Source organism: Setaria viridis, chromosome 1 (assembly GCF_005286985.2).
Source record: "Setaria viridis chromosome 1, Setaria_viridis_v4.0, whole genome shotgun sequence".
Classification (NCBI taxonomy): domain Eukaryota; kingdom Viridiplantae; phylum Streptophyta; class Magnoliopsida; order Poales; family Poaceae; genus Setaria; species Setaria viridis.
In genome coordinates, this window is record NC_048263.2 from 18,566,864 (window position 1) to 18,591,608 (window position 24,745).

Genomic DNA, 24,745 nt, shown 5'->3' on the forward strand with positions numbered 1-24,745 from the left:
AAATTAAAAATTTTACGAAAAAAAGAATTTTGAGTTGGTCTCATTCAAGTTTCACTTCGAACTCAGGGATATCCGGCCCTGGCTCTGCCTCAGGGCCGCATATCCCTCGGGGGCTATCAAGGGCTCCGGCCCAAGCCACTTGACATCCTCTCAAAACGTTTTCTCTTTCCGAGCCGACCCTCTTTCTGAACTTTCGGGCATGAAAAGGAGAGAGTGCACGAACTGTGTTCAGGCAAGACTAATCGGACTGCGAAAAAACCTATGCCCCAGCGGCTACGGTGCCTTCGCCCATCAATGCTTACTGATACGCCCGACAACGCGCTCTAAACTTTCCAAGTCCAAAAAACAAGAAAGAGGATCGAAAACTTTTTCACAACAATTTATAGAAAAGGCCTCTATGGCCATCACAAAACAAGTCCGAAACTAATGTATTTACATATGGGGCGCCAGCCCGATACCGCTAACTCATCCGAGGATCTTCGGGCGGGACGGCTTCATCCTCCAAGAGCTTCGCCAAGGCCTCCACCAGGTTGAGCACTGACGCATCGATCTCGTCCAGCTCGGCCTCGGAGTAGCCGGCGGCGTACCCCCCGCTCATCCCGGTGAAGTTGATGCCAGAGTAGTGGGAGCCGAAGACCCCAAAGGCTCACCTCACGCCGGTGCGGAGTGCTTCCAGGGTGATCTCACGGGTCCGGTGGTACGTCCCGAGGACACGACTCGCCAGCGAGCTCGCCCCCTCCCCCTGGACCAAGCTAAGGCCATCGCAGACGATGCGAACCGCATCCCGCAAGTTGTCGTGCTCGGCGCGCTCCACGTCAAGGAACTCCCTTAGCTAGGCGAGTTCTTCTGCAAGGCTCGTCCAGAAAGACCCACCAAATCAGAAACCACCGCAACACCACAAAGACAAAGAAACGAAAAGAGTCTTACCCTCGGATTGGGCCTTCAGCTGGCGCTCCCGGTCAAGCCCCTGGGCCACGGAGGCTTGAAGCTCCTGCACTTGCACTTGGAGCTGACTGACCTCCGCCCCAAGGTCGGCCGTCACCTTCTCGGCCTCTTCCTTCCGGGCCGTCTCAGAGTCCCGGTCCTGCCAGGCTTTCTACCGCTCACGCCGGATGCACTCGATGGTCTTCTGAAGGGCTTCATGCTCTCCCTTCAGCCGTGCGAGCTCCTTAGTGTCATGGCGGGCCTTTTCAGCAGCGGCCTGGAACTCCTCGCGGTCCCAGCGAGCCCTCTCGGTGACAACCTGGAACTTGGCCTCCGCACGCCGCGCGTCCTGCCGCGCCGCCTGCTCGCGCCTCCGCAGATCGTCGATGACCTGCTGGGCGGTAGCAACCTGTGTGGTCAACTCCCCGGTCCGCTGCCTCTCCAAATTGAAGCGTTCATAGAGCCCCCGCTCGAGCCGGAGGAAATCAGATTTTCCCTGCCTACATTCTTGGAGGGCCTACAAGACAAAACACCATCAGGGACAGAGCAACGGGAGGAAAATAACCAACGGAGAAAACACCAAACCCGGCCACCGGGGACGACGACGCCGTCCAGCACCCCCAACGCCGAAGACAGGGCGGCGCGGACATTAGCAAGTCCGCCCCGCAGTGCCTGCCACTTGCCCCACTCCACGGCGTCATCCAGCGTGAAGAGGGGTCTCTGCGGGTCATCGCGAGACGTCCAACGCAGGATAGACCCGTTCCACGCCTTGGGAACGGGATTGGCCGAGACAAGGGCGGAGGCCGCTCCGACCGCCCCCGACGCCGCCGTCCCTGATGCCGCCGTCGAGGTAGGCACCACTGCCCCGGAAGGCGTCGACCTCACCGACAGTCCCGGCGCACGCGCCCCCGCCCCCATCGAGGCCGCCACGGCCACCGCCGACGCCAATGAGCATCCCGACCCGTCTGTCGGTGCCACCGCCTCCGTCGCGGATGCCGAAGCAAGCGTTCACGTGGCCCCCGTGCCCTCCGTTGCGGCCACCAAGGCAGGCGTCCCTGCCCCCGTCATGGCCTCCAGAGCAGGCACCTCCGCCTCCACCGCCGCTGCCCCCTCTGCCGCGGCTCCCTGGGCAGAAGTCCCCATCTCCGTCGCCACCGCCTCCTTCATCGCAGCCGCCGGGGCGGGCGTCCCCACCTCCTCCACCGCCGCTGTCCCCGTCGTGGCCGCGGGGGCAGACTCTCCCTCCTCCGTCGCCGCCACCGTCCCCATCAGGGCTGCTGGGGCAGCCGCTCCGCCACCGCCGTCCGAATCGCACGCTCCCCCTCCGCCTCGTCGTCATCGAGGTCAATCACCTCCCCGGCCTGAGGGCCCCCAGGAGCAATACTTTGCACCGCGGGGTCAGCCGAAGAGGCAGAGGACGGAGCGGGGGTCAGACCCTGTCCCGTGCTCGGCGACGGTGCCACTCCACCGGTTGCCGCCGTAGGAGCCACCCCCGCGGTAGGACCCACAGTCTCACCAATGACACCGCCACTCACTGCCGGCGGGGTCGTGGTCCGCCCCGCGGAGGTGGACGACACCCGTAGCGCCTTCTTCGGTGCCAGCGGTGGGACAAGGCCTCGAGGGGCGGTGCTGTGAAACAACAAACAACATTAGCGAAAATAAACTCAATGCCTGGAAAGAAACAAGACTCGCGAGGAAATTCAACTCACACTCCCGCAGCGCAAGGACGGTGCGTGCGCTTCGCCTCCGAGCCGGACGCCGACCCCGGGGCATCCGGCAACGGCCGCTTGATGCCGCTCCTCTGCTCCTAGGCCGCAGGCGGAGGGACGGGGGTCGGCTCCATCGACCCTTGGGGGGTGCTCCGCGCCGACCCCTGGGGCGCGGCTCCAGAACTTTGCGGGACCAAGTCTCGGGTAGGCAGCCCGCCCGCTTCATCTCCCGTGGCTGTTTGGGAGCGCGACTCCCGGATAACAAGCGCGCCCGACCGGGGGGATAGGATCAACTCCTCCTCCTCCTCCTCCTCCTCCTCCTCCTCCTCCTCCTCCTCCTCTTCCTCCTCATCATCATCGTCGTCATCGTCCGATACAACCTGTCCCCGCCGCCACCGTTGGAACTCCTTGGCAGCTTTCTTTTTCCTCTTCGCCGTCTCCTTGTCCTTACGCTGCTTCTACTTCTCGGCAAGGAGACGGTTCTGCTGCCGCCGCTCGGCGTCCTCTGGCACCGGCGGACGCGAGTCGACAACACGGGTCATGTTGCCCTGCGGATACAAAAGGCCCCGCATCAGAACAACAAACCAAGAAATGCAGGAAAAAGAAATAGGCGCACAGAATCCTTACTCGATCGACGAAATTCTCGTCCGGGCACATTGGAGGGTGGCCGGGCACCGGGTAATCAGCGTCCTTGTCCTCCAACGCCTCTCGGACCCATTGCCGGATCTCGGAGGCAGCGAGCGCGCCCGTCGCAAGGACGGTGCCCTCGGTCGGCGCATCGGGGGTCATCTCGGCGAGCGAACGGACCCGGAGCATCAGCGGCGCCACCCTCCGGGCATGGTACGCCCCGATGACTCTGGCTCTGGTCAGTCCCCTCCCCTTCAGGTGCTCGATGGCCTGCAGCAAGCCGGTGATCCGTTTCTTCTCCTTCTCCACCGGGCCGTACGACCACACCTCCGGCGCCATATCAATGACGCGGCCGGTGAACTCCGGCAGGGCGGAATTGGAGTAGTTCTTCACGTAGAACCACTGCTGGTGCCACCCCTTGTGGGACGCCGCGGTCTTCATCGCCATATACTCCTTGGCACAAGTATGGCGGAGGTGGATTCCGGCGCACCCTATCGGCACCGGGGTCGACTGCTGCTGGTTTCCTCTCTTCTCGGCCTTCTAGTACAGGCTGACCGTGAAGAAGTACTTCCACAGTGAGAAGTTGGGCTCAATTCCTAGGAACCCCTCGCACAGCGCAACGAACGCCGCGATTTTCTGGATCCCGTTGGGGTTGAGGTGCTGTAGCTCGAGCCCGTAGTAATGCAAGAGCCCGCGGAAGAAGAGACTCGACGGAGTCGTGAACCCCCTCTCGTGGAAGTAGGCGAAGGACACGACATAGCCGGCGGGTGGATTCAGCACCTCTTCCATCTCGGGGAATATCCATTCATCCCTCTCCGTCCTCTCACAGAGGAGGCCCTTCCTCGTGAGGCCATCGGCGCGTGAGGTGCCGAAGCTGGAACGCGCCCAGGATCCCATCACTGGGGGAAGAAGAGCTCGACGGAGGATAGGGAGAAAGGTTGCAACGCTAGGTGGAGGAAGACGAAGGGCGCGCAGGGAAGCTAAGGGCGCGTGAAGAGGCGAAAAAACTTGGAGGCAGATAGCGGGCGGAACCGGCAAGGCGGAATCCTCGTCTTATAGGGAAGGCACGTGGGAAGCAGAATGGACACCCCCGTCGCAATAAATGCGACGCTAGGTACGCCCCATCACGCCCGCCCCTTTTTTTTGAAACCGTGCACACGACCTGCAGCAGGAAACATCCCCTCCTCCCTCGATTCGCGGGTCGGCGCCTTCCGCCACTTCATCTCCTGGAGAACACGCGCACGACATCCTCCACGTCTGGCCCAAGGCACAACCTCCTCCACGTCCGGCCCAGAGCACAACCTCCTCCACGTCTAGCCCAAGGCGCGACCTCCTTCACGTCCGGCCCAGGGACAACCAAAAGGTAAAAAAGGGATACGGGGCTGAAAATGCCCCTATGGCCCATTACGATCCAGGGGTTTGAAGGTTGGCCCGCCACGGGTTCGACAGCCGCCCCAGGATACCCCCGAGCGAGGGGTGAGAGGAGACGGGTCCGCTAGCGGCCATCACCCGGGCGCGCGATAGCCTAGGGCGTCTCAATCTCACATTCGAGTTCGGACCGGCATCAGAGTTCATGGTTTTTCCCCAAGGAAAGGCAACGAGCCCCCGGATCTGACCGAACGGATTCAGGAACTATATGAACTGGCCGACCGGAGCTTGGGGTACGCCACCAGCTTGGCCCGAGCCGGACCCCCCCCCCCCCCCGAACGGGAACCGGGACCCCACTCGAAGCAACCCGTTAGTAGCTCAATGAGCACCATGGTTTGTCTGGTGAGGATAGTGTGGCACGGCTCGCCCCCTCCGTCTCAGCGAACGGACGCTTGAGGGGTAACGTACAAAAGTCGACCTAGCCTCCCGACCGGTCCCCTGCAACACGCGGGGGCTCGGGGGCTAGCCTCGCAACCAAAGACCGCGTGGGTGGTCTCGACTTAAGGCACTCATTCAGAAGAGAATGACAAGAAATCCTCCCGCGCTGAGTCGCTCACAGGATGCTTCACCTGATCAACCCCTCAGCCAAGCTGCGCAAACAACACCTCCCGTCCCTGAACAACTGCAAGGATCCCCCACGGACGGCGACAGCAGCCTCTGGAGGAGCGTCCCCACTCCACCACAGGCTCAGGGGGCTACTGTTGGGGGGAAATACTAACGACCTCTCGAAGCCCATGGAAACAACAGTCATAAAGGCCCAAGCCCGCCTAGGGCGATAAAGTCTGCCGTCGGCCCAACATGGGAGGCAAGAGCCACGCTCCGCCTCGCCCAAGCCCGTGCCCTGGGGTCGGGCGCCCCCGACCCCTTGAAGACCAAGCTCCGCCTCGCCCGACCCGCGGGCCTGGGGACAGGAGCGCTCGACCCCCCGCCATAAGATTTCACCTCGCCTGACTCAGGGCACAGGGGGTCGGGCTCAACCGGGCCCCTCACACAAGTATCCGGCTCGGCAGCAGATCTCGTGGGTCCCCCTATCAATCTTGCTATAAATGCACCGCAGTGCTGTCAGGAAGAAGGATATCCGTGTCCCCGACGCAACCCGCAACAAGTACCCATGCACGGCTGCGCAATACAAGCTACAATGGCTGCGGCCTCCTCCCATTCGCTACAGGGCACTCATGGCCTGCGCCGCCCGGAGCAGGGAGAAGCCTCGCCCATTCTCGCGCCCCGCGCGTCCAGCGGCAGGGACGCGACGTCCGCCTTTCGTGGGCTGTCAGCAAGATGGCGGGATCCGCCGCCTCCCCCAATGGACACAAGTGCCACGACAAAACACCATCATCACGCCTGGCGGCGACAGCCGCCGAGGAGACCATCGACGGGACGCGACGGCGGCCGTCCTCCTCCGGCAGACGCGCCGGCAGTGGCCGAAGGCCGGCGAGGATGCCGGTGGCCTGGGGATTTGGTCCCTCCCCTTGTGTTGTTTTTTACCTAGCTTTGTTTATCTCTTTTACCTCTCCTCACACCCGGTCTCGCGTGTAACCTCAGTGGTCTCCTTGCGCTATAAAAGGAGAACCGGGGGCCTGAGACAAGGAGGGGTTTTTTCAAGCCAACAGAACACACTCATACCCACCTAGAGCATCAGTGCACACCCAAGAGACCTGGGATCAGCTCCCTCTCTCGCACTCCTGTAACCCCTACTACAGAACCCCGCGTGGGCAATACGAGCAGCTCCCGATACTGGATGTAGGGCATTCCCTTGCCCGAACCAGTCTAAACCTCGTGTCTCCCACGCCACCATCCGAAGCCTTACACGCATAAAAGAAATTTACTAGTGTAAGTCTTGACCCGCTAATCTTGACAACGATAAAAACCCACAGCGACCTTGCGATGGATCTGATGGGAGGTCGCTCGTGTATCCCCCAGGCCATCGAACCTTCCTACCCCTTCAACCTAGCTCTCCTATGCTGGATGAGAAAGGGGAAGGAAGGTAGGATAGGTGCACTAGCCTGACATCCGAGGCATCGCACCTCCGCCCGTCGCTGGATCGCCACTCCTCTGCCTCCACTCCTTGAACGCCATGACTCCCCGGGGTCGTGAAGCCCTTTCAACATAGCTCTTCTATGCTAAGAAAGGCAGACTGCACGGTGCGGTAGCCCCCCTGAAGGACCCTTAAGAGAGGGAACACCATGGGAAAGATGGAGCCCCGGGCTGAAGCCACTGGATCCCCCTGAGAGAACTAAGCGAACCGTGAGCTCCATGGAGATCGTGTCGAGCAGGAAAGGCAACTCTAGGGGCTATTTATAGCCAGAGGGACCCTCCATCCGATAAAATTCCTTATTCCAGGTGTGTCCGTTTACCTAGAGGTGGCACATTACCCATAGGTCCGAAGCCTGCCCGAGTAGGAGGTCCTCGGTCCAAGGGCGCCGCCCCTCATGAAAAGGTGCACAAGACTGAGCCAGGAGGCGGGCGCTGCCCCCTTCGACATGAGGGCCACAGCATGTAGCACAAGCGGAGCTAACACAACACGCAGGGGCTTGCGGCGCCATGCGCTAGCTCAAAGTCGCCAGGAGCCTCCAGGTGGCCGGAAAGGCTTCTTCACTAAAGAAAGGGGGAAGAATCCAGGTAAGACAAAAAAGGTCAAATATGGAAGATAGAAAAACAAGTCCCATTTATTACAAAAATGGGGGCTCCACACGGCGCCCCAAAGGTTCAGGTGCCACACCAAAAGCATGCAAACAAAAAGGAACTAAAGCCACTCGTGGCCCCCCGCATACTATTGGGCTACACCAGCCATTGAGGAGCCGTCTGAAGCTTCATCTGTCAGGGCTGCACTCTCAGAGGGCACGCCGAGGTCGTCATCCCCCGCCTCCTCCGCGGCGGCCAAAGCAAGGATGAAGAAACTGACCACTTCGGTCACCAGGTCACGAACGGCGACGCGCGCAACTTCTTCCTCATCCTCAATCAAGCCCTCGCGCAGCACCTCCGCGGGCAGGTTGACTGCCCGAGCCCGCAAGCAGGCGAGGATGTACTTAGTTTTTGAAGGACTTCATATTACTTAAATAACAGTTTTCCAGAGGAACTCATTCATTAATGGCCCCTCGTTCGTGGTGAAAGAGCGGTAATGATTAGATTTACCTTCCTATGTATCTCACCAAAAGTCAACAACTGATCACCTCGACGTGTACCGGTTCCAACAACGAGCAATTGGGCTCTTCGTTCTCCCTTTGGAATTGCCTCGGAGATCGGATTTCACTCTTCGGAGATTTCACGAGATGAATTTATCACCCACCGAAATCATTTCGGTGGAATTTTACGAGATGGATTATAACCCTTCGAAATCATTTCGGTGGGATTTTACGACCCTTCGGAATCATCTCGGTGGGATTTCATGAGATGGATTTTTCACCCTTCGGAATCGATTTGGTAATCAATTTTCACCCTTCGGAATTTATTGGGCAGTTGGTTATCACCCTTCGGAAGTGATTCAGATAGTTCATTGTAGGCCAGTTTTTCACCCTTCGGGGTTCACTCGGACATTGATTTTCACCCTTCGGAATCATCTGGGGTTCGGATTTCACCCTTCGGAATGGATTCGGAGGTTGGATTTCACTTTTCGGAATTGGTTCCGAGGCTGGATTTCACCCTTGGGAATTTTCTCGGGAGTCGGATTTTACCCTGTGGAATTGGTCCTGAGATCGGCTTTAGTGGCACGAGATAGTTCCCCTACGGTCAAGAAACGAGGGTCTCTTGGGCCAACATCAGCCACGACTTTGGTCCACTCCAAGGCCTAGCTTTCGAAGCACTGGTATGGAGGAGGCCCAGCTCCCTCTCCCCCTTCGGTTCAATTCTGGGCCCCGACGAAGCAGCCCATGTCGTGTGCCCCTCGGTCATTTTCTGAGCCACGATCAAGCGAATCAGGCTAGGTGCAAGCAGATGTTTCATCGGTAAGAAGTTAGGAACCCCTTCGGCGCGCAGCTTTTACCTCAGCCCGCTACACAGCACTATCTCTTGGCCACAGCGTGCGGCGGATAGTTAGCCTTGCACGTGTTCTGGCGTGCCATCACAATGCTCAAGTAAACCTGCATATAACATCACTAGCATGCGTGCAATACTTTATTGGCTCACGTGCACCGAAGGGAAAGTTTCTTACCTACCGGTTTTCACCCCCTTCGTTTTGGCACAATTTCGTTATATTTTTTGCGAGGTACTTGCTTTGTGTAAGTAACGCATCTGTTTTCCACCGTAAGTACATTCACTTCTTAGGAGTGCTCGAATATAGGCTGCTATTTCATCTAACAAGTGACAAGTGAAGCAATGCCAATTCATTGAGCACAAGATATAGGCTGACAAGTGACAAACAATTCAATCAAAGTGCACAAAGTGGAAATATTCAGTTAGAAACATTGAGCTCTAGATAAAAATGATGTGGCACGAATCTCTTTCCTATACTACTGCATGAGCATGCTTGAGATACCGCTAGTAGAGAATTGGCCTTTAGTTCCGGTTGGTAAGGTGCAAATCTCTCGAAAATTCATCCGGGATAAACCAATCGGGACAAAAGGGGGGTCATTTTGTCCCGACCGGCAAGCGCTGCAAAAAAAAAAAGAAACCCCAGGCTCCCAGGAGGCCCCCCACACGCGCACGGCACACGTGATTTTTCACGCGAAATATGCACGTGCGCGCTGCGTGAGATTTGAACCCACAACCTCCAGCCTTGCGCGTAGCTTCCTTGTCATCCCACCTACACAACACATCTAACTATATAGGGGATGCAATCCTTTTGTACTAACTCATGGGGGACCCTTTTATCCTGGTTGGAAACACCAACCGGGATAAAATCAACCGGGATAAAAGGGGGGTCTTTTATCGCGGTTGGTGTTTCAAACCGGGATAAAAGGCCTCTCAAGGCCTTTTTTTTCCACTAGCCTTTGCAACCGGGATAAAAGGTCCCGGTTGGTGAGCCCCCCACCAGTGACCGAGCTTTAGTCCCGGTTGGTGAACCTTTTATCCCGGGTCAACTTTAAACCGGGACAAAATGTGGCGCATGGAAGGTGAATTTTCTACTAGTGTACGTAGACAGACAAATAATCGCATAAGTAAGTGCAATTAGCATCACATAAACCAATCTGTAACCAAAGCTGCAAGAAATCCAAAGCAGTCTTCATATTGTTAGCTAGTTCATTTTGAGCAGATAAAGCAGCAGCAAAAGACGAACTTGATTAAGAGTTACAAATTTGCAATGAGGAACACATAGATTGCTCAAATAGTTCTAAATCCTAACTCACCAATAAACATATACCTATTTACTAATTGATATTAACATATGTCAAGAACTCACTCCAAGCAAAGCACATACTTACTTCTAAGACTAGCAAGCAAGATAGAAGTTCTTATCTCTGAACAGTGTGCAAACTATAAGTAATATCGTTTTCTTCCAAGCTAGGCATTTTGAGAAACAGTTAGTGCGCAGACCTACTACGGCAACCAAGCACTCATCCCATCTCAGAAGGATGCGTGGATCAAACCACTCGGCTTACCTGCTCACCTAGGAGGAGTGCCACATGGCGCGGGCAGCAGCTCACGTTAGCTCGGCACCTCACCAACCGGGCCCGATGTGCGGGGGCCGCCGCCGAAGATCCCGCGTAGCGCAGGGGCCGCCGCTGCAGATCCGGACCTCGCTCGCGGCCGCCGCCACCAGATGCGCTATGCACGAGCACGAATGGATGCGCCACACATGCTGAATCTGCTCGACCTAGAAGGAGCTCTGCATAGCTCGCCCGGTGGTTGATAAGGTGGCAGATCTTATCGTAGTAGACGTCGACGGAGAGGACGATGTGGGCGGTCTCAGTATGAGCTTCTCACAAAGAGCCGATGAAGGCATCAAGCTACCGGCCACAACCTGGGCCGTTACCACCGTGGTGGCCGCAGCATGGAGCCATGGCTGTGAGCTCGTGCCGCCAGATATGGGTTCGCGGAAGCTGAATCTAGGCCCGCCACGGCCGGATCCATCGTCGGCTAGCACCTGTGTGCCACCTTGGCCGGGGCTCCGCGCCGCCACAGTGGCTCCAGGGTGAGTAAGGCAAGGAGGGGGGCTAGGGGAGGCGGGGAGGGCGTCGCGGGCGAGCAAGTAGGTTGGGCCTGCCAAGGAGGAGGCGGCGGAGGTGTGGAGGGGGGAGGCGTAGCCGAAGGTGGTGGCGAAGGCTGGGTGCAAGTGGTGTGCTGGAGGAGCAGAAGCTAGGGTTTGAGCTGGGAAGTGCGGATTTAGCAGATTATATATCATGTGAATGCTATCAGAGCCATCGAATCAGCGATGGATGGCTGGAAATACTTAGGCCATTTGGGTGGAAACAGGCCTTGTTTCATTCTTCTCCGTTTAATGTTTTTCTTTTTCTTTTTTCATTTTATTGTACCATTGTGAAATACACATAAAATAATCCTCCTATATGCACCAATGTATTTTTTTTATATATAATAGACTACATATAAGTTGTTCCGTAGAACTTTCAATAATTTACTAACTCATTTACTATTCTCAATAGTTTAAATGAATTTCTACAGGTTTATTGAAAATAATTATAATTTGAACTACATGTATCTCAAATAATATTAAAAAAATCCTGAAAAATATATTTCAAGTATCTTTGTTCTATTATAGCTCATATTCTGAAAATGGATGAAAAGTTCAAGTATTTGCTAGGGATAATTCAAACATCTACTTGCAACCTTATGAAAAAATAATGATAATAATACCTAAAACTTTTTCGAAAATTTTGAAAATTGCCATAGAATCATTTTATTGATATATAAGCTTGACATAAAAGTTTTAGAAGATTTTACAAAAATTGTTGTATACATTGTTCATAAAATGGATAGATCTCTAACATTGTTTATATAACTCAAGCCAAACTTTGAAATTTGCATACCCTAAAGTCTTTTCTTGCTCATATACACTTGAAATTTGGACATGGCCTTATATTTACCTTCTTATTAGCATTTGTGGTTTTACATCAACACTTGTTCTGCAAAAAGGTTGTTTATTCTATTTTCTACTTTGTGGAGAAAACAAGTCTTAGGAAAAAGATCCAATAAAATAGTAATTAACACAACAAAACACCATTAAATGAAATATAATGATTTTTAAAAAAATTCAAAAAAAGGAACTATCAAATTTTGAGTTCTTGTGAGATAAAAAAACCAAATTTCGAGTTCTTATGAGGTAGAAAAACCAGCTACAAGTTCTAAATCTAGATTAAAAAAAGAAAGATGAACTATTCATGTGTTTCTTCATCTCAATCTTGCAGGTCGTGGACAAGATATAGATATTATGCTATGCTAACATTTCCACAAGTGCATTGATTCCTTAGTGGTAGTGTGTTTGTCTAACAAGACTCAACGTCCAAGGTTCAAATCCTGTTTGGAGCGGCTGTGCTATTTTATTTTTTGGTAAGCCATTTTCTTTTCTTTGCATGAGGTATTGGGTTCGAACCCCTTATCCATTATTCTTTGTATAGATGCTAGGATCGTGCCCGTGTGTTGCTACGGGCAATTCATATTCTATCTTATCAGAAGAAACAAATTCAGTATATAATTTTAATTACGCTTCATTATGTTACTGACGTAGCGGTCCAAAACATACATCACACACTAATACATCTTATTTTATAGATGAAGCATATATGACATCTCAAATTCATCCCTATGCACAAGAAAACATATAATTTTTTACCCATGCTGTTCAGTGATGAACATCGTGCTGATCTATAAGAGATCAAATGATGTCATTGTGCCTAGCTACAGGAAAAAAATGTGCGCCAAAATAGAAAGGTCCAGCATATTTTTTTGAAACTTTTTGATTCCCTACACCAATAATTGTAAAATAGAAAGGTAAATAAGTAAAAAAAAAACATCTCTGGCTGGAGTAGATGGCTTAAGCTCCAGCATCACTTTCGGTTGCACATGATATTAGGAAAGTTACCTTGCACATGAGACAAATGTATCACACTTATCCTATTCTCCAATCTCCATAGTTCTGATTGAGTAAAACTAAAGTTTGCTCCCCATAATTCCACCATAGTTTCGTTGTGCTAATAGGATCAGCTCCGCTACAACGTGCTTCCTCTGACAACAGACGACAACATCTTCCTAAATCACCAGCAAATTTGGATTCCACTCTCGGCACCAACATACACTGGTATGCTCTCCAACCTGTTGAAAGTATTGCCTCTATTGTAGATGTATTTTAAGAATTGTTCAATGATCAATGCAGTGTAATCATTGACTCACTCCAAGATCTTAGACAGTTTGTTCACATAAACAGTCAGTATGAGGACCTGGTGGTGTATTTCAGAATTTTGACACCAATGTAGTAATGAAAAGTTTCATCTACCTTATCATGGACCCAGTGCCACCACCAGTAGAATCTAGAGCATTACCTTGACAAAGAAAGCATATGGTTTAGATCATTATGACAATAACTCAACCAATTTGACAAAGCTAAAATTACAAGGAGAATAATTTACTTACTATTTAACAACATTGATACTTACTAATAAAGTTATAAGTTGTGCCAGGTAGCAAGAAGTCACAAGTATCTAAAATCGAAACTTTTATTTTCCCAGCAGACCTGTCACAAGAATGAAATAACATATTAGGAGGCACTTATTACTATCAGGTTTACTAAATGATGTTTCATTATGTGTTTGAACAAAGAGGAAGTGATGGAGGTAGAGAAGCTTCTCCAATGATCTCTAGCTAAGTCTATGAGAGCACACCTGAACTAAACTAAAGATAGGGCACCAAATAAAAGCACTACTTCAGTAAAAAGTAAGGGCAGTCAAGAGTCAATTGTGCTCTACACAAAAGCAATTCACTGGAAATTCAATATTTGTGCTCCATGCCATACCTTCCAATCATGTTATTGATAAAAGAATTGCTACTGCCACTGGAAAACCACGGATAATTTTTTTTCCTTCTGAATATAGCCCTTGGCCAAGTCTGTACTCTGTAATACCAATATCTAGCTGATTGGAATATCACAACCTAAACTTTTTAGCACAGATTAACTTTATATGCAAGTAAAGTAGTTGAGTATTATGAATTCTGACCTTCTCATCTGCCATCATCCAACTGTTACTTTGGCAAGTTTCATAGAAGGAAAATAGATCTCCCCAAAGCATTGTCAAGTTAAAAAAATGACAAACATGTGCAGATAAGAAGATAGCAAATAAGGATCAAGTCCACCTTAGGCAGACAAGGATCGATTGGCATGCTACAACCAAAGTAAAGATGGTCATTTTGAGTATTCAGTATCATAGCCACTGGGATATCCACTTCGACTCTTCCAAAAACTTGACAGACTGGTACCTCCATTTGCCAAAATAGCAGCACGTACAGTCTACATAGTGCAATAGCTCCGTACATTGAATGCATATTGCATAACTGATCAAGATCTAAGAATTAGGAGTAAATGATCTCAGGTCGACTTACAAAGTTCCCCATAGCCTTTGCATACTGCTTCCAAGTAGCATTTTGAACTTTTACAATTTTCATATTCAGGGTTAAGTACTCAATGTGAACTCCAGTTTTTGGGCCACCTTTAACGAAAAGCTGAGGAAGATAAAACTCAGAACCCATAATTCTCTTCACAAAAGTATAACTAAAATGACAATGATCTAGCAACAGCATGCCAGGCTGCTAGCAGAGCCATCCCCAGAAGAACATAAAAACTTGAAGGGGTGTATATATAGCTGGCATAAATTTTTAGGAGACAACAAGTTATTAATGATTACCGCAAAAGTAGCACCTCGAGTGAGGTAAATATACTCAGGATCTATTTGCAATCGTTGTACACCTCCACCTTTATAACCTGACTCAAAACATGTCCTGAAGATTGGACATAGTTAGGGTCGTAAGCCAATAAGCAACTGAAGCTAACATATATCTATTGTCAACTTACATATAGAGATGTTATGCTAGTTTTTGCAGCTTTAATTGAAAATTTGGATCCGTCCATTGAACAGTTTAGACTAATAAGCTCCAGAATCTCGTCACCAAGGCAGGGGCGAAGTAGCAAGGTCTCGTCCACGAAATGATTTACGGACTTCAGAGTTTCAGACAATGCATCTGCAAGTAGACAAGAGGTCTACAAATTTCACAATCCAATCATAATACCTGAAACCTTGATAATTAAGAGCTTGAGAAAATATTCCTACTTTACATAGAAGTATCTCTATTAGCTTCCACTTTCTGAATCTACAAACCTCATATTTTACAATTCCACCTTTAGTAGCAATCTGGCAAAGTGCTAAATTTGATATGGCACCATTTTTTGCTGAAAAAATGCAAACCTCATATGTTACAATTCCACCTAAAATAACATAATATTCTTTATAACGTCCTGAAAAAGGTAGTGCAGAGCACAATTCACCTTTATGCAAAATCAATGCAATTTTGGTAAAGAGAAATCTACACACTAAATAACGAAACAGATTGGTTAGAGAGAGAAAGGCTATTCTTAAATTGAGAAATCACTGCCATGAAAATTGAGATCGACTGAAATGGCATTCATTTGCCAAATGGAAATGCCGACCAATCTGTTAAACAGACGTATATAGTGAGCATCATAAACCCAGGAAAGGAAACATAACAGTACATCGCTGCCAGAAAACCAAATAGTTATCAGTACAATTGTTACTGTAATATAACTCAATTTGAACGCACATAACAAGAACTAAATTCTGCAGGCCAAAAGAAACCAAAGTAACCATCCTTCTTTCAGACTTCGTTCATGTGATGATTACTGCAAAAAAGTAAAAAATAAAATCACCTGAGGCATAAAGATAGATCAAAGGATCATGAAGAGAGAACTACCCCAATCATCAATAGCAAAACACCACCAAATATTTGGTAGCCAGAGACATATATAAATATAAAATCCCGCAGCTCCTATGACCATGAACAGAAAATTGGAGGGAAGCCACATGCTCACTCAATCTATCATGATCAGCTAAAAATGCACAAAGAGATCACACATGCACAAAAAGGGTATGACTTGGCATTCGCCAATACTCAGGTTTGCCAAGACAACCAACATTTCTTAACTTGTACTTTCACCCATTTCAAAAACATAGGGCACTGCAGTATGCAAGACACCGAAACATGAAAACATTCTCACATGCCTCTCCACTAACCTTCAGTGCTCTGATGACTGCAAAGGCTCCCCTGCAAGCTCCTCATCCATGGTAACTATCATGTCTGAATTTAAAAAAAAGCATGTGGGTGAGGACTCCTGCACAAAAAAAAATCTAACAGCTAAAATAACCAGGTCTAGTGATGTCTTCATCCGCAAATCAAATACTACTAATCTACTGCAGCAATGATTAGCATCAAGGAAAGAGAAATATTCAGTATTGTTCAGATAGCACCTTCTGTCTCCTCTAATTTGTGAGTAGTAGGAGCTACAAGCACACCACCATTACCAGAAATATCACCAGCAAATTCTTTCACAAGTTTGGTTAAAACTTTAGCCGATGCGTAGGTGGCGACGGGAGCAGATCGAGGGAGTCCTCCCCCGCGGACCAGCAGCAGCCTCCATGGCCCAAACCCTTGATCAAGACTGAAATCATTTTGGGAAATCAGAGAGGGAGAGAGGAAGAGAGGGAGGGAGAGAGATTGCTGACCATCGCTGGAGGAGGTCGCGAGGAGCAGCATCAATGGGAAGCCCCCTCGCTCCAACAACTGCGGGTGCAGGACCCCAACTCCGCCGGGAAGTCGTGCACGAGTATGTCCCCTTCCCTGGGTCCTCCTACGCGGAGGATCCCGTCCCCGGCGGCTCACGCACGGAGGTTCTTGTTGCCGACTGCGTGGAGGGATTACCTGGCAGTCGGCGGCGGCGGCGGTGTGAATGGGAGACTCGGCAAGACGCGGCGGCAGCGCGGTGTGCCTGGTAGGCAGGCGGCAGTGCCTCACCCGTGGACGGCGCCCGGTGGATCTCGAGGTGGTCCTTCCCCGTGGATGGCGCCCGGTGGATCCGGAGGTGGTCCTCCGCCGCGGGCAGGCGGTGGCGCGGCCGGCGGAGCGAGCGGTGGTAAGGCGGTGGCGCGCAGGACGCGACGCCACGTGGCAGACAGAGGCGGCGCAGGGCGAGGAGGCGCAGACCAGAGGGGCGGCGTAAGAGGCGCGGGCGGCGGTGGCGGTGCGGCAGGAGGCCTCGGGCGGCGAAGGAGGCGCGTGCGGTGGCGGCAGTGCGGCAGGAGGCCTAGGGTGACGCGGGGCCGGATGGCGCTCGAGCCTCGGGGGGTGGCGGCGGATAGGAGGCGGCAGGAGGCCTCGGGGGACGCGGAGAGGACCAGCAAGGATGAAGGTCCTAGGATTGGCGATTCTGACGCGGACGGCGGAGAATCAATTTACCGCGGGACGACAAGGGAGGCAGAGGAAAAGACGTACGAAAAAAAGTCTTACTTTTGCTGTTTTAGAGTAGAGATTCGGACAGAAAAACTTGTCTATTACTAATTGTTGTCACATCTGGGAGGATTGTGTAGTGGTAAGGAGTGCGCATGTGAACCCAAGACACAGGTTCGATTACAGTGATCTGCACTTTCTTTTCTCGAATTAAAACATCAAAGAAAATCTTGATAAACATACCAGAGGCAATACCAAATGAATTTGCAATCCAGCGGTAGGTGGCATCAGTTTTTTTCCCAAAGACCCATGTTCGACCCACCTCGTGCATAATTTTTTTTGCCAAATTTATTCTGCCGTTGACAATTGAAGGTGCGCTTTATATATAAAAAAATTAAATACTAATTAAATCATCATCAAAGTTGTGGCTCAATGGTAAGGCATACAATTTTTTTTGCTTATTTTTTCTATTTAAAACTTTCTTACCTTCATGGATCCATGACAAATTTGATAAAACGTCATACTATTTTGAGCCTGATATCACGATCTCTCTTAGTTTGACAATATTTCAGATATAATATTTTGCTAGGATTATTTTTGCCTACCAAGCTCCACGTAATCCTTTCACTTTCATATGTGAGTAGAATAGGTTGAAACTAATCTAGTATAAGCTTGAGTGACTTGATAATATGAGTGTTTCCATGAATATTTGCAAGAGAATTTTACTTGTGTTGGATTTGCATCTTATTGAAAAACAGTTCACGATGAAACAAGGGTCTGAAGTTCACTTAAGTTCAATATCATTATATTTATTTTATTTATTTATGGTATGTTTTTTATTGCTAGTCTATCTTCCATGGTGAAAAGTAGCCGGTCACAACTTGAAATTTAAACATTAAACACTTGAGAGATCAATATGTCTTGTTATGTATAACTGAGTGTGGGGATGACATCGAAAGTAAACGCTGATTTCCTGATTAAGCTAGTATCCTGGACTTGCTCGAGGACGAGAAAGGTTTAAGCACGGGGGATTGTTGACGCTCATTTTTGACATGTTTTTAGTACTATTTAAGTGGTGTTTTCATACATATTCTTATACTAACTTGCCCTTTGGTATCTAAAATAACCCCATATTCGCATGTGTCTTGTATTTTTTATCATATTGCAAAATGACAAGAAATACAAGCCAAATTGGATGATTTGCACAAAGCTCACCTAGAAGCGCAAGCCTGAATGATTGAGCCCAGTTGAAATCTCGAGCTAAGGAGACTTAAGCATGAAGAAATTTGAGTTTTGAAAAGATATTCGCACAGCCCAAAACAGCCTGATATTTTGGTGCAGATTCGGAGACCTAAACGACCTCTAATGAACAAAGTTTGACTACCAAAGTTGTAGCTACCATCGAGTGCTTCGATTTGAACATATGGAAAGCACAACTTGAATTATGGAGCTAGGAGTTATGGCCTCCGAAATACATGTTGTGTAGAAAAGTTTGAAATTAGACAGATTATCTTGTGACACTAATTTGGGGAGCTTAGCTTCGTTTCCAGGAAAGAAATGAATACAAAATTTGAAGATATTTTTGTGCTTCATAATTTAGGCACAGATTTGCCCTATTTGGAGTCTGAATGTGGGAGATATGATGTCAGAAAGGAAGGGCTGCGTAAAAGAAAATTCTGAGCGAGTCAGATTTTATGGAAATCAAGTTTACTTAACTCCCAAGCAAGGAGCTCGTGCAAGGGCATGCCCCAAGGCTCCCCAAGGGTATAGATATGGCCCCCTAGTTGTCCTCAATGAATGATCAATCCACTAAACCTCGACGAAACCAAGGGCATTCACCAGAGGGAGCTGAGGGTCGCTGCAAGTCTTCGAAGTTATCTAGGAGATGGCTTAAACGGACCCTAGCTACCATGGCTTCCTGTAGGATCTAGGATACCGACTAGAGGGGGGTGAATAGGTGGTTACAACACTACATAAATATAATTAGTAACACAAGAGGAAAACTATTTCTAGCTACTCTATAACTAGGTGAGGGTTTGCAACCTGGGGTGATAAGGTACGATACAAACTCTAGGAAGTGCTCAATGTAAATTGCAATAAAGAGATTGAGCAAAGAGAAGACCGAACACAAGAGACGAATTCTTCCTGTGGTGTCGATGACTTGCTGGTCACCCCTAATCCACGTTGAAGTGGATTCAATGCTTCAATTGCTCCCCTACCAAGACGCCGCTTGATGTTTGAGCCGGCTTGAATCAAAGAACCTCTCCAAACCTCGATTCCACTATGCTTTTTACCGCTCCGGCGAGGTGAGCACAAACCTCTCACAAGAATAGCTGGGGCTCCATCATAATCCTCCTTGAAGGGCTCAACAGCTCCACAGCCTCCAAGCCATCTAGGAGGCGGCAATCTCCAAGAGTAACAAGCCAATGACGCTTGCTTGAAGACGCCCTAGAGCCACAAAACTCAAACTCTTGATGCAATGCACTAGGATGCACTCAATCTCACAAGAATGCAATCTCTAAGCAAAGTGAGTGAGTGAGAGGTGGAAGAAGACTCAAGAATGTCAACAAAGCTTTTCAAAGTGCCAAGAGAGGTCGCCCATGCTCGGGGGTGAAGTATATATAGCCGCTTCTTCCAAAAACTAGCCATTGGGTTGAAAACTCATGAAAACTGGGGACTAGCGGACCGTCCGCCTCACAGGGGCCGGATCGTCCGTTGTTCCAGTCCAAAGGCTACTTCAGCATTTAATGCGTGTCAGACTGTACCGTTTCAGAGGTGGCGGACTGTCCATCCTTATGGGGCAAGACCATCCGCGGTATACTTTTCGGCGCAATCAGCTCGAGCTTCTAAACTGCGGACAGTCCGCTCAAACACCTGCGAACAGTCCGCCTCTAAAACAAATGCCCCTAAGCCCGATAACATATCTCTGTCTAAGTTAGCATGACTGTCTGCCATTCCAAGACCGGATGGTCCGCCTTTATACAGTTAGCACTCTTCTAGATCATCTTTTTCTTCTCATCTTTTTCATTTTCTCCAACTATGTTAGTCCATATGCATGCAATGTAATTGTTTGAGTAAAGTGGCACTATAGAACCATCAAGCAAATGAAATTGACCCCTTTTGATAGTACGACTATCTAGCCTATTAATATGGTCAATTTACATCCGCTAAGCACCTTTTGACCTGTAAAAAATAGAAAACCCTACCATATACCTTTGCCTTGAGCTTTCCAAGGTACAAGCCATCCAAGCCATCACCGTAGCATCCTTTGAAGCTCAATTCAATTCCGAGACTAAGATATACTCATATTATCAATGAAATTGTTAGTCCACAATGGTCGTCATTAATTATCAAAACACAAGTTAGAGGCCTAGATGCTTTCACTTCCCTGCGCGGTTGTGCCATGGTGGAGTTCAGGAGCTAGTTGTGATCATCAATGGTATGTACTCGGAGGTGGTGATCTAAATACATCTATTATATGAGCAATGTTCTTCATGTCATCCGATCTGTTAGCGACTCAATGCCTCCTTTTATGCTCTTCTATCTATCATCAATATGCTCTTCTATCTAATTCATGATTAGACTACATAGTATGCTTTATGTAATCATGATGATTAGATCTAGTATGTTCATCTTTCCTGATAGCTAGACATGTTCACATGTGTTCGTCCCCTTAAACTGCCTGTGCCGATAGGGAGGATCATGACAGGATCTGGCTTGTGTAAGATGGGGGTTTTCGGGAGGTTGACCGGAGGTAGTAGTTTAAAGATTGCTTTGGATGATATGCAAGTTGTGCTTGCCTTTTAGCTAGAACTGCAACTAGAAGATGATAGGTTCTTGGTGCCCCTAGAGGTGTTATCGGTAGTAGTTTAAAGATTGCTTTGGATGAGATGCACGTTGTGCTTGCCTTTTAGCTAGAACTACAACTAGAACATGATAGGTTCTTGGTGCTCCTACCGGTGTTATCTTATATAAATAAATAAATCAATATTCCATACATAACAAAAGTGCAAAAAATTATAAGTTCTAATGTAGGAAAATTTAAAATAGAACTTCAAGAATCTGATGATAATAAGACCGCTGATAGCTATACAGATAAAGAATTAGGTGAAAGTATAAAAGAATTCCATATGGCAAATTCATGCATAGAATGTATCAGTCTGCAATCACTATCACCAAACTGGTATAGAGATATAAAATCTACGAAAGATATAGATAAAATAGTACAAAGGTTAGAAGAAATCCAAATAATCGGAGAAATACTAATGAAATATTGGGATACGAACAGTATAGTATGTAAACTTAATATAATAAATCCTAATTTTATAATTGAGACAAGTCCTATAGAAGCAACACCTAAAGAAAGAATTACTAAAGTTAGGAGCTATAAGAGAAAGTAGGAGTCCACGTAGGTTAACTACATTTATAGTTAGAAATCATGCTGAAATAGCTAGAGGAAAGTCAAGAATGGTTGTTAATTATAAATACTAAATGATAATACTATAGATGATGGATATAACATCCTAAATAAGCAAGAATGGATAAATAGAATACAAGGAAGTAAATATTTCTAAAAATTTTATTTAAAAGCTAGGTTCTAGCAAGTAAAAATGGCAGAAGAATCAATAGGCTGGATTGCATTCACATGTCCTCAAGGTCATTTTGAATGGTTGGTGATGCCATTAGGTTTAAAAAATACCCCTGCTTTATTTCAAACAAAAATGCAAAATATTTTTAATGAAAATCAGGACTTCATATTAGTTTATATAAATAATTTATTAGTTTTTTTCAAAATCATACAAAGAACATATAGCTCATCTGAAAACATTCTTTAGAAAGGTATCACAACATGGATTAATACTTTCTAAAAAGAAAATGGAAATATGCAAAGAAAAGATAAATTTTCTAGGCCATGAAATAGGTGAGGGAAAAATTTATTTACAAGATCATATCACAAAGAAATTTTTGCAATTTCCTGATGCTATGAATGATAAGAAAACCTTGCAGCAATTTTTAGGAATAGTAAATTTTGCTAGAAATTATATACAAAAACTTAGCAAAACTAGCTGGGCCATTATATGCAAAGTTAAGAAAAAATGGGCAAAAATATTTTAATTCCGAAGATATAAAGCTAGTAAGAATCATAAAAGATAAAGTAAAAGAATTAAAACCCCTAGATTTACCTTTAGATGTCTATTATTTTATTATAAAGACAGATGCATCTGAAATAGGATGGGGTGCTATATTAAAAGAAAAGCCACATAAATACTCTCCAAAAGTAGAAGAAAAAATATGTAGGTACTTCTCAGGAAAATATGAACTGAAGGCAATAGATAATACCGATAGGGAAATATTAGCTGTAATAAATGCAATAAATACATTTAGATTATACCTAGGATTTAAAGAATTCACAATAAGGACAGATTGTGAAGCTATATGTAGATACTATAGTAAAATTAATAGTAAGAAAAGTTCAACTAGAAGATAGGTCTTATTTGAAGATATTATTACAGAAAATGGATATAAAGTAATATTTTAGCATATAAAAGGAAAGTATAATACCTTTCATGATATATTTTCTTGATCATCTATTTTGCAGGAATGAAGAAAGGAGTAAACCCAATAGGGGGTGATTGTTTTTGTTTTGGGGCAGAAAATAAATTAAGAATATTTCCACCAAATACATATAAATTTAAGCCCAGAGATCATATTGTACTTGATGAAGTACTAGAATGCATACTAGATAATTTCTGGTACCAATATAATAATAAAACAGAAGATAAAGGCTATATGCTAGCTATTCTAAATAGCTTAGCTGAATATTTTCATACAATTAATGGGTTAATACAACCAAAAGAGATACCTGAAAATATGGAGAAAAGAGCTATATATGCCATATATAAAGGAAAGGTTCCAGGAATTTATGTATCATTTGAGTAGGTAATAGCTCAAAAGATAGAAAAAGATAAAGATGGAGGAATATTGTGGAGAAAATACACTAATATTGATCAAGCACTATCATATGCTAGAAATATTTTTGGAGTAAATTATTTTTTAGAACCTGCAGCGAAGGAATATATTCAAAAATATAAAAAAATAAGAGAAATTAAGTCAAGCTCACCTGGAATTAATATAAAAGAAGATGGACCATCCAGGATTCCAATATATAAAGAAGTTCTGAATAAAGAAACAGATTCATCAAATGAAGAATATATTGAGAAGAAGTTAAAAGAAAAGTTTGAATCAATATTTCCCCAATGGAAGAAAAATTTAAAAGAAGAAATATTGATTGAAATAGATGAAAAATTCCAAAATATGCAAAAAGATTATGAATTAAAAATGGATATACCAATATCTGATGATGATATCATGGATATCCGAGGTGATAGCCAAGAATAAGAACTAAGAACAGAATATTGTGAATTGTTGTCATGATATGAATTATGACAACCAGAAGAACCTGATATTGAAGAAAGAGAATAAATATATAACTTGCATAAAAGTATATTCTATCTCACATAAGAATAAATTCCCTCTGTTGTTAAAGTGTTAACAACAATTTGGCCAAGGGAAGAATACTACTACATGCCAGGATTTTGTGATTGAATTCTACGACGTTAATCATTCGGGCGTGGAAGACCATACCAAGCAGCATCCAGAATGTCATGAGAAGACAGTGCGCGATAAAGGATAGGGCAAAAGCAATAAACAGTGATTCTACTGTAGCTAGGATAATTATTGAAGAACGCAACACTGTCCAGCTATCCAGGCAAAATAAGTGATACATAATTGAGGAGTCTCATGAAGCCTCTACTGCGATTATAAAAGGAGAAGCCGGGTGAAGCATTCAGGCACCATGATCACCAAGAAGCAAGGCACCACCAGACCAGAAGAAGCAATCGCAACCAGCAGAAGACCTCCCACCCACACTCCACTCACAAATACTCCATGAAGACCACCACCACGTCGGAAGTGCTTTGAGGGATACCCACCATTAGTAGTAACACCCCACTACCGTTGTACCACTCCACCACCTCTATGATATTAGAATAAAGGGAGGCCGTTGAAGCTCATCCCACCATTTGTAAGGTAATTAAGGTTTGTGCTAAGTGTTGGGATACGAGGTAGGCTACGCTAGCGCAAATAAAAATTTCTACCGCGTATAACCAGGAAGAACTGCCGTATAAGGATCACGGGATTACCACTCGACGCACTACTGGTGCGGAAGATGTAGATATGCATCGGTGCAGTGAAGACGATCACGTAGTCGTTCGTAGTCGAACAACGTAATCGTACGTAGTCGATCACGTCCAGCGGCTCCTCAGCAGCTCGTCCACGTGCACAGCAAGATCGCCTCCGGTGCCGCGGCTCGTCGTCGGCTCGTCGTGGCTCGTCGGCGGCTCGTCGATGGTTCGTCCAAGTGCTGCAGGCGCAACACCTCCAAGGTATCCACACGTGCAGGGAGGAAGCGTCGCAAGCCGGATTGCTAGATTCGCGAGTTGCAACAGGCGAGGGCGTGGGAGGCGCGGCAAGTGTGTTCAGCCAAAAGGTGTAAACCCTAGGGCGCCCCCACCCCTCTATTTATAGAGGTTCCTGATGGGCCTCTGGATCCGAGGCCCATTAGCACTCCTAAACCTAATCCAACTCGGATCAGATCCGAA

At 47.3% G+C, this 24,745-nt stretch overlaps 1 protein-coding gene across 21 annotated transcripts; it reads right to left on the minus strand.

Annotated features, from left to right (window-relative positions):
• Positions 1 to 354: 354 nt before the first annotated feature.
• LOC117849340 (uncharacterized) lies at positions 355 to 17,090 on the minus strand. Of its 21 annotated transcripts, none has more exons than XR_011897909.1 (9): positions 16,364 to 17,090; positions 15,875 to 16,299; positions 14,897 to 15,483; positions 14,641 to 14,807; positions 13,790 to 14,567; positions 13,588 to 13,686; positions 13,232 to 13,308; positions 928 to 13,117; positions 355 to 846 (listed from the first exon to the last, which is right to left on the minus strand). XR_011897909.1 is itself a non-coding variant. In XM_072292882.1 (8 exons), the coding sequence occupies exons 6-7, from the start codon at positions 3,705 to 3,707 to the stop codon at positions 3,092 to 3,094; spliced, it is 537 nt and encodes a 178-aa protein (XP_072148983.1). In that variant the 5' UTR covers positions 3,708 to 13,117; positions 13,232 to 14,567; positions 14,641 to 14,807; positions 14,897 to 15,483; positions 15,875 to 16,299; positions 16,364 to 17,087; the 3' UTR covers positions 355 to 846; positions 928 to 3,091. The 21 variants fall into 21 exon arrangements, 1 of the variants encoding a protein (XP_072148983.1); XR_011897905.1 differs by having other exon boundaries at positions 13,588 to 13,705; XR_011897901.1 differs by having other exon boundaries at positions 13,232 to 14,079; positions 14,172 to 14,291; positions 14,474 to 14,567; positions 16,364 to 17,089.
• Between the last annotated feature and the right edge of the window lie 7,655 nt (positions 17,091 to 24,745).

Bases quoted from the DNA above. Each gene is read 5' to 3' on its own strand.
- LOC117849340 (XM_072292882.1), bottom strand. From the start codon at position 3,707: ATGGCGATGAAGACCGCGGCGTCCCACAAGGGGTGGCACCAGCAGTGG. The intron at 3,182-3,260 runs GTAAGGATTCTG...TTGTATCCGCAG, and splicing joins ACGAGAATTTCGTCGATCGA to GGCAACATGACCCGTGTTGT.